Source organism: Branchiostoma floridae, unplaced genomic scaffold (genome assembly GCF_000003815.2).
Source record: "Branchiostoma floridae strain S238N-H82 unplaced genomic scaffold, Bfl_VNyyK Sc7u5tJ_1499, whole genome shotgun sequence".
In the NCBI taxonomy this organism is placed as follows: domain Eukaryota; kingdom Metazoa; phylum Chordata; class Leptocardii; order Amphioxiformes; family Branchiostomatidae; genus Branchiostoma; species Branchiostoma floridae.
In genome coordinates, this window is record NW_023365732.1 from 270,155 (window position 1) to 284,653 (window position 14,499).

The following is a 14,499-nucleotide window of genomic DNA, read 5'->3' on the forward strand; positions in this document are numbered from 1 at the left end:
GATATCTGGTGGGGAATTACATTCTCCCACCTGTATTTCCGAACCATCGGTACCTGTGGATATAAGTAGAACTTCCTGTACGAATTCCGCCATGTTGAGGGTCTGTGAGAAACTCCGTGAGGCGGACGCGAAGGGCAGGAGGTACGGACTAGCCCGTGCGGAGACAGGCTACCTCCGTGCCCTGGTGGACGCCGTGGCTGACAAGGACAGGCTGGCGGAAGTGGAGCTTCTCAAAAGTCTGGGTGACGTGAACTTGGAGAAGGGAAGACGCGAGAAGGATGTAGGGAGGTTCAACATGGCCTTGGCGCTTTACGTGGCTGCTATGGTCCGGTGTGGCTATCGGGATCAGGGGGATGGTATAGAACACCGATACGAATACGCGGAGAGACTTTTACAAGGGGTGACGTCAAAGGGGTCACAGGGTCAGGAACCACAAACTGAAGACAAGGAGACGACTACACCTGCAAAGGTGGCTCTGAAGTTTCAAAACCTCGACAAGAAACGGTCTGCCGGTGGTAACACAGACTCCATGCTGGTTGGATACGCACAATTAATAGTAGAGGGAATAGTAAACGAGAACAACATGTTAGAAACAGAAGCGATCAAAAGCCTCGGTGACGTGTACCTGAAAAGAGGAACAGAAACTGGAGACACTAGAGACTTGACCAGAGCTACTGCCCTGTACAACACGGCACTGGCGCGGTGTAACAACGTTCAGGGAACAGTTGCCATTGTCCACCGCTTGCTGTACACAGCAAAAATCAGGCAGGACATCACCACAAAAAGCATAAAGGTGAGTGTTAACGATAAAGACAATCTATGCATCTTGTTACCTCCATGAAAAATGGATGTATAGTTTTTGGCTTGTGTGTTTGTATGTGTGTGTGTTTCCGGATATCCGGATATGTTTGGTCAGTACAACATTAGAACCACTTGATGGACTACAACAATATTCAGTATGTGGGTAGGGGCCCGGGTTAGAAAGACGAAGGTCAAGGTCAATTTTGGGCCCCTGGTATGTGACCTTGGTACAGCAGCAGAACTTCCATTTTGTGTATTTGTTTTTGTGACAGATGATGTGCGGATGTGCTTGTGATATACGGAAGAAGTGATGTATGTTTGGGCCCCCTAACTGCTCTGGAAATGGAGGGGCGTTTTTGTCAAAATCTTCAAAGGAGCATAACGGAACATAGGAACAATGGATTTCCATGATATTTAGCATGCTGGTATCTGTGGTACAGATGTACATAATGAAGTACAAATTATGCAAATTTGGACTTAATTGGCATACTAAATGAGGAAAATCGATATCTAGTGTTTTTTAATATTGGACTCAAATACATGTAACATATGTAGTTTGTGACAGGTGGAAGATATCAAAAAGCCCCCAGTTTGCATAATTAATGTGAAAGTGTTCTAATTCTTCTCATGACATGTAGTAAATGATTCGATTGTCAACATTGTGACTTGTGTAAGTTAGTTAAAGGTGTACACAAGCAAGCATAAATGTCATGGCTGTTTGCATCCGTCTGTCTCGGAAGACAATGGTAGGCAGACAGGGTGGGTTTAAGGCGACCCGTCTGCCTGACCTACACTTGGGTTTTTAAGGTTAAGGAGGGGTGTGCACTTCCTTCTCCTCCCTCTCGTCCACTGGCGCACTAAGTCCTACAGTGGCAACTGTCTGCAACGTGTAATCCCCCCCCCCCCCAGCAGATGTAGCTTTGTTGTTCGGAGTTTCCGTCTCCTCCTACCCCTGACTCGTGTGTCAAGGCGGGTGCGTCATGCCCGAACATGCCCCTAGGACTAATGAGGGACTTTCAATGGCTCGCCAGTCGCTAACGTAGCCTGCCATGCACTTGTGGGTTCTCAGAACCCTGTTCAAAAATTATCTCGCCGCCATCTAATAATGAAACGAGACAAAAGAACTACCTTGCGCGTTTTGTACTCCGCGCAATCCTTGGCAAAGTGTCCTTCACTGTCACAGGAGTAGAATGTCTGTCTGAGAAGTGGGACCGCGTGGCGCAATCGGCAGCGCGTTGGTCTCAGGCCCAAGAGATCCTGAGTTCGAATCAGGCTATCGTGTCACCGATCTTGTGCCCTTGGAAAAGGCACTTTACACGACTTTCCTCACTTAACTCAGGTGTAAATGAGTACCTAGCTGCGGCTATAGCTAGTGGCAGTGACAGGCCTTTGTGGCGGTAACAGGAAGCATAAATTATGCAGATATAAAAGTTATTTGTATAATCAGAATATTTCATGGAGGTATGAGCTCTCCGAACTCTCGTTTTTTGCTTCTGCTATGATATGGGGTGAGTGTGTTCTGTATCTTTGACGAAAGGGTAGTTCCAGAAGTCGTGAATATATTTTCACAGTGTTTGGTCTGTTCGTAGAGGATGATGACGGCTTAATGATGACATATGCTCTATTATATTGGGCCCATGTAGTCAATGATGCCCCAATAAACAACCAGTCACCATATTTACAACATACACTTTTTGTTAGGTTGGCGTGACGTGAGGAAATTTATATTACATTTGACCATTCATCAAAGTTTTAATTATGCGTTAGATAACACGCACGATTGCCCACCTGTTAATCATTCCTTGGTCTCCATTTGTTTTTGTAGAAGTCATCTCAAACAGAACGACAACAAGACGTGCAAAAACGAAAGGACCACACCTCTCCCTTCTCAACTGCAACCTCAAGTGACAACACTAATGACCGAATGCGCCGTCCACACAGGTAGGTACAGGGAATAGTATAGGGGATGCTGGTTCTTTATTATTGATTTGGACTACCCTATAAGGTATACAAATCTTTGTGTATTGTAGAATGATAAAATAGACATTTTGTTATTTCTTTTCAGTACCCCGGAAGTACAAAAAGTTGAAACCTCGATAGGAGTCAACGATGACATGTTAGTGCCACCAAGTTCTTTCTTTTGTTTTCGCAAGTGTAAAATGGCTCTTAAATGTAAATTCTCTGCATTTTAATTCGTTCAAAAACTGAAGAGATGAACCTAACCTGTATGCTAATGAAAGTATACGAAAGACAACTCAGAGGCTTTATGATATTCTGTATTTGGGTAGGTGTGGGCAAAAACAAAGTGTATGTTGATTGCGGACCTTCCGGGTGGCTTGCTGTACTGCAGCAAAAATTCCGGTCTCTTATTCCGTTCTCTGGAGATGCCCCTTTATGGTAGATGCCTCTTGGGTTTATGAATAAATAGTATATCTTTGGCCCCCCTAGCAGTTTTTGAGGAACCGTGTGGTATTTGAAATTTTGAAAGTGAATTTTTTTTTTTCGTCATAGGAATTTCAAACATGTGACCGATGTAGCTAAGAAAGAGGGCAACATAGATAGATATAATATATGCCAATAGATACTTCATTTGTACAATAGATAAAAGTACTAAAATACCCAAATGGTAGATGACGGGGAATCCATGCATTTGAATAATTAAATTCAAAAATTTGTGTAATTACATTTGTCATCCATAGTTACTTATACTTCACTTTTATCTCAGATGGGCTTTTCTACAAGTTAAATACGATTCTAATGATAGATTTCGTAACAGTTTTATCTTATGACGACATATTTACAGTGTATACGAAGAACACCTACAGGATGGCTGCAGGGCCCTGCAGACTGGAGACCTGGACAAGGCAGAACAAAGTTTTGCAGCTGCGCTCAAGTCTGTTCATATCCAAGGTGAGTCTAATTATGAACCTGGTTCAAAGAGTTTTAAAGTAAATGCTTGTAAATAGACCGTAATCCTAATTGATTCTTTTCGACACACCGAACTATGTTCACCGCAGTGAGTTCCACAGTGCCGCCCCAGAGAATGGAAAGGCTCATCTTCTGTATTCCAGTTTAGTTTTGGGCAACTGAAGACCGCCTTGTGCCCTGAGGCGGGTATTGTGTGTGTGTGAACATGTGATAGCTGTGTGAACATTGCAGTGATGTAGTGAGGGGTCAAACCGTTCAGGGCCTTGTAGACGAGAGTAGCTTTGCCCTTTTTGTGCAGTTCAGCTACTGGGAGCCATACTAGTGAGTCTAGAAGGCCTGAAGTAGAGTTACTTAACAATGCACACAGCAGATATAAAATCACTACGAAGAAGTAAAACATACAAATGATGATGTGTAACTTACAGGTCAACACATGGAAGAGGTAGAGACCCTGTACATGTTAGGCAGAGTCTATCTCAAAAGAGGAATCCAGTCAAAGGACGGAGGCGACTTCACCAAGGCTGCAGCACTCTGTAATGCAGCACTGGTAAGATCGAGTAGAGAAGATATTGAGGAAGCAATCAAGGAAATAACTCATGCATTTGTTAAGGAAGTCCTAAAGATCGAACAGAAGGTAGACAGTGATGATACAGAGAAACACAAATTGATGTTGAAGGCGGATAGGGGCTATGTACAAGAAGAGATCACAAGAATTGAACAAGAAGTAGATCCTTATAGCCTTGATGACGAGGACCCAAAGATAAAAGATGTCGAGATGAAGAGAGTGGAAGCAATCAAAGCATTGTGTCAGACACTAGTTCATCAGCGTAAAGTGTTCATAGCTGGCCTTGTAGATGAATGCATGGAGGTAATGGGCACCCCTCCCTGTAATTACGCCATGATAGGTTTGGGTTCACAAGCCACAGGATTGGTAACACCCTACTCTGATCTGGAGTTTGCCCTTTTGGTAGATAAGGAAACTGAGGAAAATGTTACTTATTTCCGTAACCTCACACATTATCTGCATCTGAAGGTGATACATTTAGGTGAGACCATCCTCCCTGCCATGGCGATTAAGTCTCTAAATGATTTCTACTCAGACGACCCACTTGACAGCTGGTTCTATGACTCAGTAACACCGCGCGGTTTTGCGTTCGATGGAGCCATGCCACATGCATGCAAGACTCCCTTGGGCAGGGGTAGAAACAGCACAGGAACAGGCGAACTCATCCGCACACCGAGCAATATGACCGACGTTCTGAAAGAAGACCTTACTCTCCATCTAAAGAAAGGCTACCATCTTGCTAGTATACTGGGAAATGTGTATTTTATCACAGGAGATCAGGGATTGGTAGATGAGTATAGGTCGTTATGGGCTCAGCAGCTTCAAAACAATAATGAGAGAGTTCCGCTGGTAATGGCAATCAATTTACTGGGTGAAAATGTAGCGACTTTTCAAACTCAGGCTCTCACTGCCGAACTGCGAAATGTTAAGAAGGAAATCTATCGGTTTTCAAGCCTTGCAGTGTCCTTTTTGGCACTACTTCATAACATACAACCGACCACAATCTGGGAAACTATCCAGGAGCTAAGAAACAGTGGAGTCATCGATAGTGAGAACTCACACCACCTGATGGTGCTGGTCAGTATATCAGCAGAACTGAGGCTGCGGACATACATGAGCAATCGTGGTCAGGTAGAAAACATGTCAGTCTTATGGTCAATGTCGACCGATACGGGTATTGAAGAGAAATTACAGAAAGTGTTTTACATCTCAAATCCAAAACAACTCATGAGATATTACTATACAGAAAGACCCCTGAAGCACTTTATATCACAGTTGACCGACGCTCATTCCCTAAAAGAACCACCAATCTTCTTTGACAATTCTTCAGAGCTGAAAGCAAAGGTATACAAAAGTCTGTGTGACTTTGAAAATCTCAAGAAATGCTCAGAACAAACGCTACACAATTATTTATCGAAATATGGTGAAAACACCGCACACAGGGATGTTGCAACCTCACTTGACGACTTGGCTTTTGCTTTGATGACCCTTGGTGATCATAAAAAGGCTGTACGCTATTATGAACAGTCACTACAGATGCGGTGGAGTATGTATGGTAAGGACACTGCACATCCTGACATCGCCGCCTCACTTAACTACTTGGGTAACGCCTGGTGGAACCTTGGGGATCACAGAAAGGCGATCAGCTATTTTGAACAGGCATTACAGATGGAGTGGAGTATCTATGGTAAGGGCACCGCACATCCTGACATCTCCGCCTCACTTAACAACTTGGGTAACGCCTGGTGGAACCTTGGGGATAACAGAAAGGCGATCAGCTATCATGAGCAGTCACTACAGATGAAGCGGAGAATCTATGGTGAGGACACTGCACACCCTGACATATCCGAGTCACTTAACAACTTGGGAAACGCCTGGAGAAACCTCGGGGATTATATAAAGGCGATTAGCTACTATAAACAGTCACTACAGATCACGAGGAGAATCTATGGTGAGGACACCGCTCATCCTGACATCGCCATCTCACTTTACAACATGGGTAACGCCTGTAGTGACCTTGGGGATAATGGAAGGGCGATCAGCTATTATGAACAGTCATTACAGATGTTGAGGAGTGTCTATGGGGAGGACACTGCACATCCTGACATCGCCGCCTCACTTAACAACATGGGCAACGCCTGGGGAAACCTTGGTGATCACAGAAAGGCGGTCAGCTATTTTGATCAGGCACTAGAGATGAGGCGGAGTATCTGTGGGGAGGACAATGCACATCCTGACATCGCCACCTTACTTAACAACTTGGGTAAGGCCTGGGGAAACCTTGGTGATCACAGAAAGGCGTTCAGCTATTATGATCAAGCACTAGAGATGAGGCGGAGTATCTATGGTGAGGACACTGCACATCCTGACATCGCCGCCTCACTTAACAACTTGGGTGAAGCCTGGAGAAACCTCGGGGATCAAAGAATTGCGATCAGCTATTATGAACAGGCATTAGAGATGATGAGGGGTATCTATGGTGAGGGTAATGCACATCCTGACATCGCCGGCTCACTTAACAACTTGGGTAACGTCTGGGGAAACCTTGGTGATCACAGAAAGGCGATCAGCTATTATGAACAGGCACTAGAGATGACGCGAAGTACCTATGGTAAGAACACCGCACATCCTGACATCGCCGGCTCACTTAACAACTTGGGTAACGCCTGGGGTGACCTCGGGGATAACAGAAAGGCGATCAGCTATTATGAACAGTCCCTACAGATGATGAGGAGTGTCTATGGTGAGGACAATGCACATCCTGACATCGCCGGCTCACTTAACAACATGGGTAACGCCTGGGGAAACCTTGGTGATCACAGAAAGGCGGTCAGCTATTATGATCAGGCACTAGAGATGAGGCGAAGTATCTTTGGGGAGGACAATGCACATCCTGACATCGCCGACTTACTTTACAACATGGGTAACGCCTGGGGAAACCTTGGTGATCACAGAAAGGCGATCAGCTATTATGAACAGGCACTACAGATGATGAGGAGTATCTATGGTAAGAATACTGCACATCCTGACATTGTAAATTCGCTTACCAATTTGTGCGTCGCCTGGAGAGAGCTCGGTGATTACAGAAAGGCCATTTACTATCTCCAACTAATGGAAAAAATGCAACAGTTATTATAGCCTCAGATGATAGCAGCTGTAAATGACCTCTGCTTGATTTTATGGATGACATCCGCGCGCGCATTAGTTTTCACATGTTCTAAAAACAAATCACCTCCTCGGAGGCTCCAGTCAGGTCCAAAAATTGCCGACCCAAAGGGCCAGGGTCTGTTTGTTGTAAAACTCACCAAAACGCGTTGATTTTGTAGTAAATGGTGCTTCTACACATTCGTCTTGCTTTGCCGCGAATTCGAAATCTTGCAATATGACCACGATATATATAACTTTATTGCACAACAATTGTACAAGGTACAAAGTATGGCATCTACGAAACTACAGTTCTATAGCTTAACTTAAGGTTTATCTAACTAATACAGGAGTTGTAGTATGGGATAAGTTTTCTTACAATCATTGGAGGCTTTTACAATCATTGAAGGAATTTCTAATTTCTACACATTCTTTGATATATTTTCCTATATCTGCCATGCAGGGATTATCACATGCCATGATGTATTTGAATGATATGACTACTGTCCAAGCAGAGGTTAGTCTCCGGCTGTTATTTAAACGTTTTTTAGTAGTTTTTATTGGAATTTCTATTTTATACTGTTTTCTTGATGTCTCACGGTCGAAAAAAGAACAATAAAAAAAAGAGAGCCTGATAAAAACGTCTAAAAAATTCGTCAAAACAGCCGGAGCCTAGCCTCTGCTTGTATAATATGATACGACGAACACACTTTATACAAAAATATACACAGTTATATTTTTTTCTTTAACTTATTCTTATCACAGTCATATATCATTCACAGTCCTTGGAACCATATTTTCTAATAGTGTACTTTTTTATCGTTCCTGTCAATATATTAGATATCGGTTACTTCAGCTGAGTCTGCCAAGATGAACAATACAGCCTACATGTGCCTCCTGCAAATAAAGTCTTGTTGTTTCTTTTGATACACCGTGTTCTGTGGTTTATTTATTGATTCGTTTGGTTGAAATACCAGTCAGCCAAGGCCGCCCAACTAGCCGAGGCTATTACAAAGGGCTGGCATTGCTGTTCTGTGGTTCAATGCAGCTTTTTTTTCTTTGCTGGATTTTTATTTTGTTGTAGAGTATAAACACAATTCAAATTGTTCAAATTCGGGCTAAAACCTCCCTTATCTAGTCGAGTTCGAACTTTGTTTGACGATGTTCGACCTTACGTAATTCGAACCGAACCCATGATCTGTTTAGGATCATCTGCGGTCATCGCATGAACCAGTGTCGGACCCTTTCCCCCAAGTGCCTTGCATCAGACGAGCAAAATAGTGTTTCACGTATATAAACAATATTCTTAACAGTTATATCTCTGTCACTTTGTTGGGGACCGTTGACATGTAACAAAGCTATTAGCGTTAGTGTTGGTGACCTAGCCTTACAAGGATTGTTTACACCGGCACCAATTTTCCCCTGCGGCATAACATGTGTGCAAACATCGTATAAGACTGCGACCAAGAGGAGTCCCCCTGACAGCTGAAAAAACTGCAACGGTTTGCCAGAGATTTTTGTTTGTATTTTGGAATTTTTTAATACTGCCCTTGATTTCAAATTATTGGGAATTGAGTGCGGAAAATGTACTTTTTACACATATCTGTTGACCGTCACCTAACTTAAATGACCAAATACAATGACTTTATTTTCTACAATATATCCCTTTAAAGGGATATAATGTAAAAAATAAAGTCACTGTTTTCGGTCATTTTTCTACATCATGAGTTGAGTTTACCTTATTACACTGCACAGCAATATTCACAACGTATTGATACAGCTTTGCTGTGCCGTGAGGACGTCTTGAAATATGCGCACTTCCCTCCGCCGCTGGAGTTGTCCGCCATTTTATCCAACTATCCGACGAACAAAAGTGCGCTCTGGAACGCGTTCGGTGGTTCGCTCGAAACGTTACTGAAATTTGTTGATGATGATGCCCCGAAATTTGAGTTGTGCACTTTATGTCTGGGTTAGGCCGAGAACTTATTGATATCCTAGTTTAGGGTAGAAGTAGGTATAAGCCGTAAAGATTCCCATTCTGCTTTAAGGTGATGTAACCATTGTTATTGCCGTGAAAGACGCGTAGGTTTGATGTATTTTTCAGTATTATGTATTTGTACATTTTACCCACTTGCTGCATATGATTATGGGTGAACTAATAACATATGTCTCACAAATATCAAAATGAAAAGTATAGGTTGTGAGTGGGGGATTTCACTTACAATGGGGGTGGCGCGAATTATATTTTCTGTCCTTCTGCTCAAAGCTCCCTTGTCACTGATGCGGTATGTATTTAATTACGTATTTCGCACAGAATAATAGGTTATGTAAAGACATTTTCAGTCAACGAAGAAAAGTGCCATTAATGTTGACAAAAAGAGTCTACTCCCCTGCATAATGGTATTGTCAAGTGGTCATTATTTAGACTATTTGGCTAATTAATGACTGTCCAGAGACATTGTCCTAAATCTGTATGTATGCTGTAGATTACACATTAACGAAATGTTTTACGAGCGTGTTGCAATGTGTATATTTAGATTTTGTCTAAAAGGTGACCATAAATATATAATTAAGACCACACTGATTTGATTTTATGGATGACAAGTCAAGATTGATTTTAACCTTGCAATATATATGGAAAATCCAAGCTGCTGTATATGAGTGGAAATAATCAAAAAGCAATATTGTGTAATATCATTATGTAATATGATCATGTTTTTAATATTAACCAATGGCTTTTATATATCACAGTGTTGTCCAGAGGCAGTTTTCTCTATGTACAGCAATGTTGTAAAACACATGTGCATGAAATCTCCTGGGTAGCTTATTGCAATGTGTAGATTCTGATTTTTTTATTCAAATGTGACACCATGATTTCATTTCATGGATGACATCCTGTGGTTACCCACAAACTGATGCGAGCGTGCGCAAAAAGGAATGTTGTAACATACTATGTCTGAAATTCAAATGATAACGAAGGTGGTAAGAATGATCAGCCACTAAAAGGACTGGATGACGTAAAAACTTAAGATTATAATTTTTCGCTCATTAGGCGGTATACATTTTATATATATATTTGGTTGTCTTGTTTTAGAAGATGTTGTAACAAACGTGGGCCTATCAAATGATCCTACGGTGTCCAAGATTACGTCACACTTCAAAAGTAAAATACCTCATAGCATTTCAAAGGGAAATATAAAAATATTATTGTTGTTGTTTTGTTGTTGGCATCCATCTGTCTCGGATGACAATGGTAGGCAGACAGTTACTCGCCGTCTGCCTAGCCTGCACGTGGCTTTTTAAGATGAAGGAGAGGTGTGCACTTCCTTCTCCACCGTCTCGTCTACTGGTGCACTAAGTCCCACATCCGGATATCAAGAAGACATACGGATAGTTACTTAAAATTGTAATACATTGTATGTACGTTTTACAGTATGGTCGAGAAAGTGTTTGTTCATAAACGGACGAAAATTGATGGACATTGATGTCGTTTAAAAAATCGAATCAACCTGGATACAAGACAATGCACGGCGGTGCTGTACTCAAGTAGTTTATTTACATCATTGGACAGAACACTGTACATAGATATAACATTTTTTATTCACTCGCTCGCATCAGTTTTGGAGTTCCCAGAGGATGCCATCCATATAATCACATCAAGTAAAACATTATACTGACAAGATTTGACTAATGTGTAACAGAGGAACCGACAACAATAATTATGAAAACGTTTAGTTTATAGTAAATACGTATGGCCTCCGTTAGCCAGTAATGACCGTAAATACAACTGGTTTATAGCCATAATTTGAGTGTTCGTTTCATTTAGTTAGATTCTCCGGGTAAGAAATATACAGTAACAGTGCCATACAAAGCATAGGTATGAATATTATATATTGATTATAATGGTGATGTGATTTGATTTATTAGAATTGCAACGATAAATGATCATAAATGTGATTGTACACGCGGCCACAAGACAATGACTGAATTCAAGCTTGCATATCAGCGAATACGAGGGAACAATCCAAATATTTATATTTCATCACATTTCATAATTTTGCAATTGATGCTAATATGCTATGTAGTGATACTAATATAGGATTGTTACTTCTGTACGGAGTATTGCAATTGGTGGCCAGCGCCTTGGACATGACCAAGAACATATCTATATGATTTATTTATTTCTGTATTCTTAATTATCTCAATTGCTAAGCCATACTTTCCATGAAGGCTCTGGGTACACGTATACACAATGCACAATGCAATACAATGTATATACCTGATGAAGACAAGTCCATCATACAAATCAAAATCATACCAACTCTCATAGTCGTTATCAGTGCCAAGTAGTATATCGTATAATCAGGGGTCAGAATTGATGTTTTAGTGTCCTCAAAGACCGGTCAGTCGTGGTCACTCTAATAGAGCCTTCACACTGAAACCGAATTAGCATGAATCAAGCAGAACCAGCCGGAATGAAGTATTTGCAAAATTCGTGCCACATTCGGGGCCATTTGCGTGGGAATTCCAAATAGACTCCCTTCACACGAGAAGGAATGAGCCAAAATGCCGTCAGAATGAAAATTCTTTTCTATTCCTGGGAATTCGTAGTGCATTATATACATTTTCACTGCATGGAAGATATTCTTTGGGCCACATTCTGGCAGGATTCGAAGTGGCTTGCCGTTTCGGTGCTCCATCGAATGAGATAAGAATGTTTCGAATAATGTTGGAATGCCGTAGAAATTACTAGAAAGCTGGTAGCTGATTACAAGCAAATGTACCTCTGTTTTCTACGGCCGGATTCGAGTCTGACTTAGGGAAGCTGCAATGATATATTTGTATTGTGCCTAGTTGCATAGGAGTGAGACCTTCTATCAAATATTTGAAGTACATGAACTTCGACATCAGCGGGGGAGGGGGGCACTCTGTTTTCGCAGATGTAGGCCTCTGAAGTTACATCATTCGGCAAGGGAAATAGTACTAGTATCCAACGCCTTGGACATGGCCCGGTACACGAAGTTCCACCTCAGAGGGGGGAGGGACACGGTCGCAGATAGAGGACACTTACGTCAAACCAAAATGTCAGTCACTTAAGCTAAGGGCACAACCCGTCGTACGTGCAATTTGTCCGTACGTTTTTTGGGGAGGCCACGTCCGCCACGTATTTCTGAAAACGTGGGGAACGACTGGCAAGAGCAGGGAGGGATTACATCAACACGGCAACACAAAGTTTTGCCTGCACGTAGAGTTCTACGGCGTATCTGCGTGCTCCAAAATCCGTCGGATTCCGTAAGAGTTCGTACGGAGGCGGTAGTTACCACTTACGGATCCCCAATGATTGCCCACTATTTGCACGTACGGCGGGTTGTGCCCTTAGCTTTAGGCTGGTTTGCTATGAAACCTGTACCAAGATGTCAGTGTGTGTAGCTTTAACGTTGGCCCATAGTGATGATCTCCTAGCCTGCCCATAGGAAACATGAAAGTCCAAAGCTGTTACAAAGTCCACAAAGGCACACCCATAAGGTCACAATGGGTCATAAACTCGTGACCGAACAAACACAGACTGTTTAATTTGTTCCAAGCTGATAGCTTATACTCATAGGTCTTTAGTAGCGTAAGATGGGAGCTCTCGTGAATGTGGTCCTTGTAGTCTGCTTTATGATAGTCGGAGAGGTATCAACCATGACCAGCCCAGATCTACAGCAGAGGCTACAGGATCTCCACACTTTCATCCAGAACCTGATGACATGTGAGTCCAGGCCTGTAGTCGGACTGACCGTGTCCGTGGTCAAGGACGGCCAGACCATTTTCGCCAAGGGGTACGGCCAAAGGGATCTGCAGACGGGACAAGCTGTGGACAACAGGACTCTCTTCGGAGTCGGCTGCATCTCCAAGTCCTTCACCTCAGCCCTGTTAGCGGCCATTCTCGGGGAGAGGGAAGACGTGAGCTGGGACACCGTCCTGACGGACATCCTGGGGCCGTCATTCAGGTTCAGGGACCAGTTCCGTACCGAAGAAGCGACTATACGAGACCTCCTAGCCCACAAAATCGCACTAGAGAACCCATGGTACGTCGCCGTAATAATGGGCCAAGACATCGACAGATCGGAGTTTGCACGGTAGGTTTCGTTTACGTTATAAATAATTATCAATAGTTCGTGCATTGTCCGTTTTAAATTTGCGCTACAACAACAACCTTATGCTCACGTATACTAGGAGGAATAACTAAACATTTCAGTTTTGGTCAACCAAAAATGGAGGTTCATGAACGCAGCAGAATAGAGCATTAACTTTGACTTTGGCTTTGACTTTGACATCAGCCAAAGTTAATATTTGTTTTCGTTTCCAAACTTCACGTACAAGTTTGAAATGCTTGCGTGCTTGGCTGTGGCTTCGCTTCAGCCTCTTGTTTTAGTACGTCCGATAGACAACATCTATTGTGATGAAAGATGAATGGATGCAAACTAGCTTTGTTTAACAATGATAAATCATATTCCCATGAGCGACAATACTAAATTTAAAGATTACTGTGGAATGTAAAATGTAACGGTCATGTCAAAGAAGGATATATATAAGGTAAGGGACTTTTAGATGTAGCTTTACACACAGTAAATATCGCAAGTTTGTCAAAACAAAGTTGTCTTTTGCAGCCAGTTTTAAGACGTTTTTAACGGTAATTCTTCTGTTTAATAATAAGAAACTGTAACGATACATTATCTGCCAATTTTCATATTGCGCCCCTAACTTAAGAGCACCCGTAAAACATGAAAGAGTTATCAAAGAAGTAGTTATTATAAACGTAGGTTGCATATGAAATAGGTAAATAAAGTGGACTTGTGTTCAAATCCCTACCAGTCCCGTTGTTAATATCATGCCATTGAAAAGGAAATTTACACCCACTTCCTCAGTCGACTAAGGTGTCGACAACATGTCCTCTCGGATTGGACATTTTTAAGGAAAGACACCCTGAGCACGTTAGAAATCCAGCCATGCTGTGAGTGGATCAAACCTTACCGTCCGGTCTTGTAGTTACAGATTGTATATATACAGTAAAGGTG

At 42.3% G+C, this 14,499-nt stretch overlaps 1 protein-coding gene across 1 annotated transcript in view; it reads left to right on the forward strand.

Moving 5' to 3' along the window:
• The first annotated feature begins 53 nt into the window (after positions 1–53).
• The window catches only part of LOC118407917, a 28,071-nt gene continuing 13,625 nt past the window's right edge, over positions 54–14,499 (forward strand). The window contains exons 1-2 of the mRNA XM_035808491.1: positions 54–793; positions 2,627–2,742. Coding sequence (XP_035664384.1) covers positions 92–793; positions 2,627–2,742 — 818 coding nt within the window. The 5' untranslated portion in view covers positions 54–91. The remainder of the gene's footprint in view (positions 794–2,626; positions 2,743–14,499) is intronic.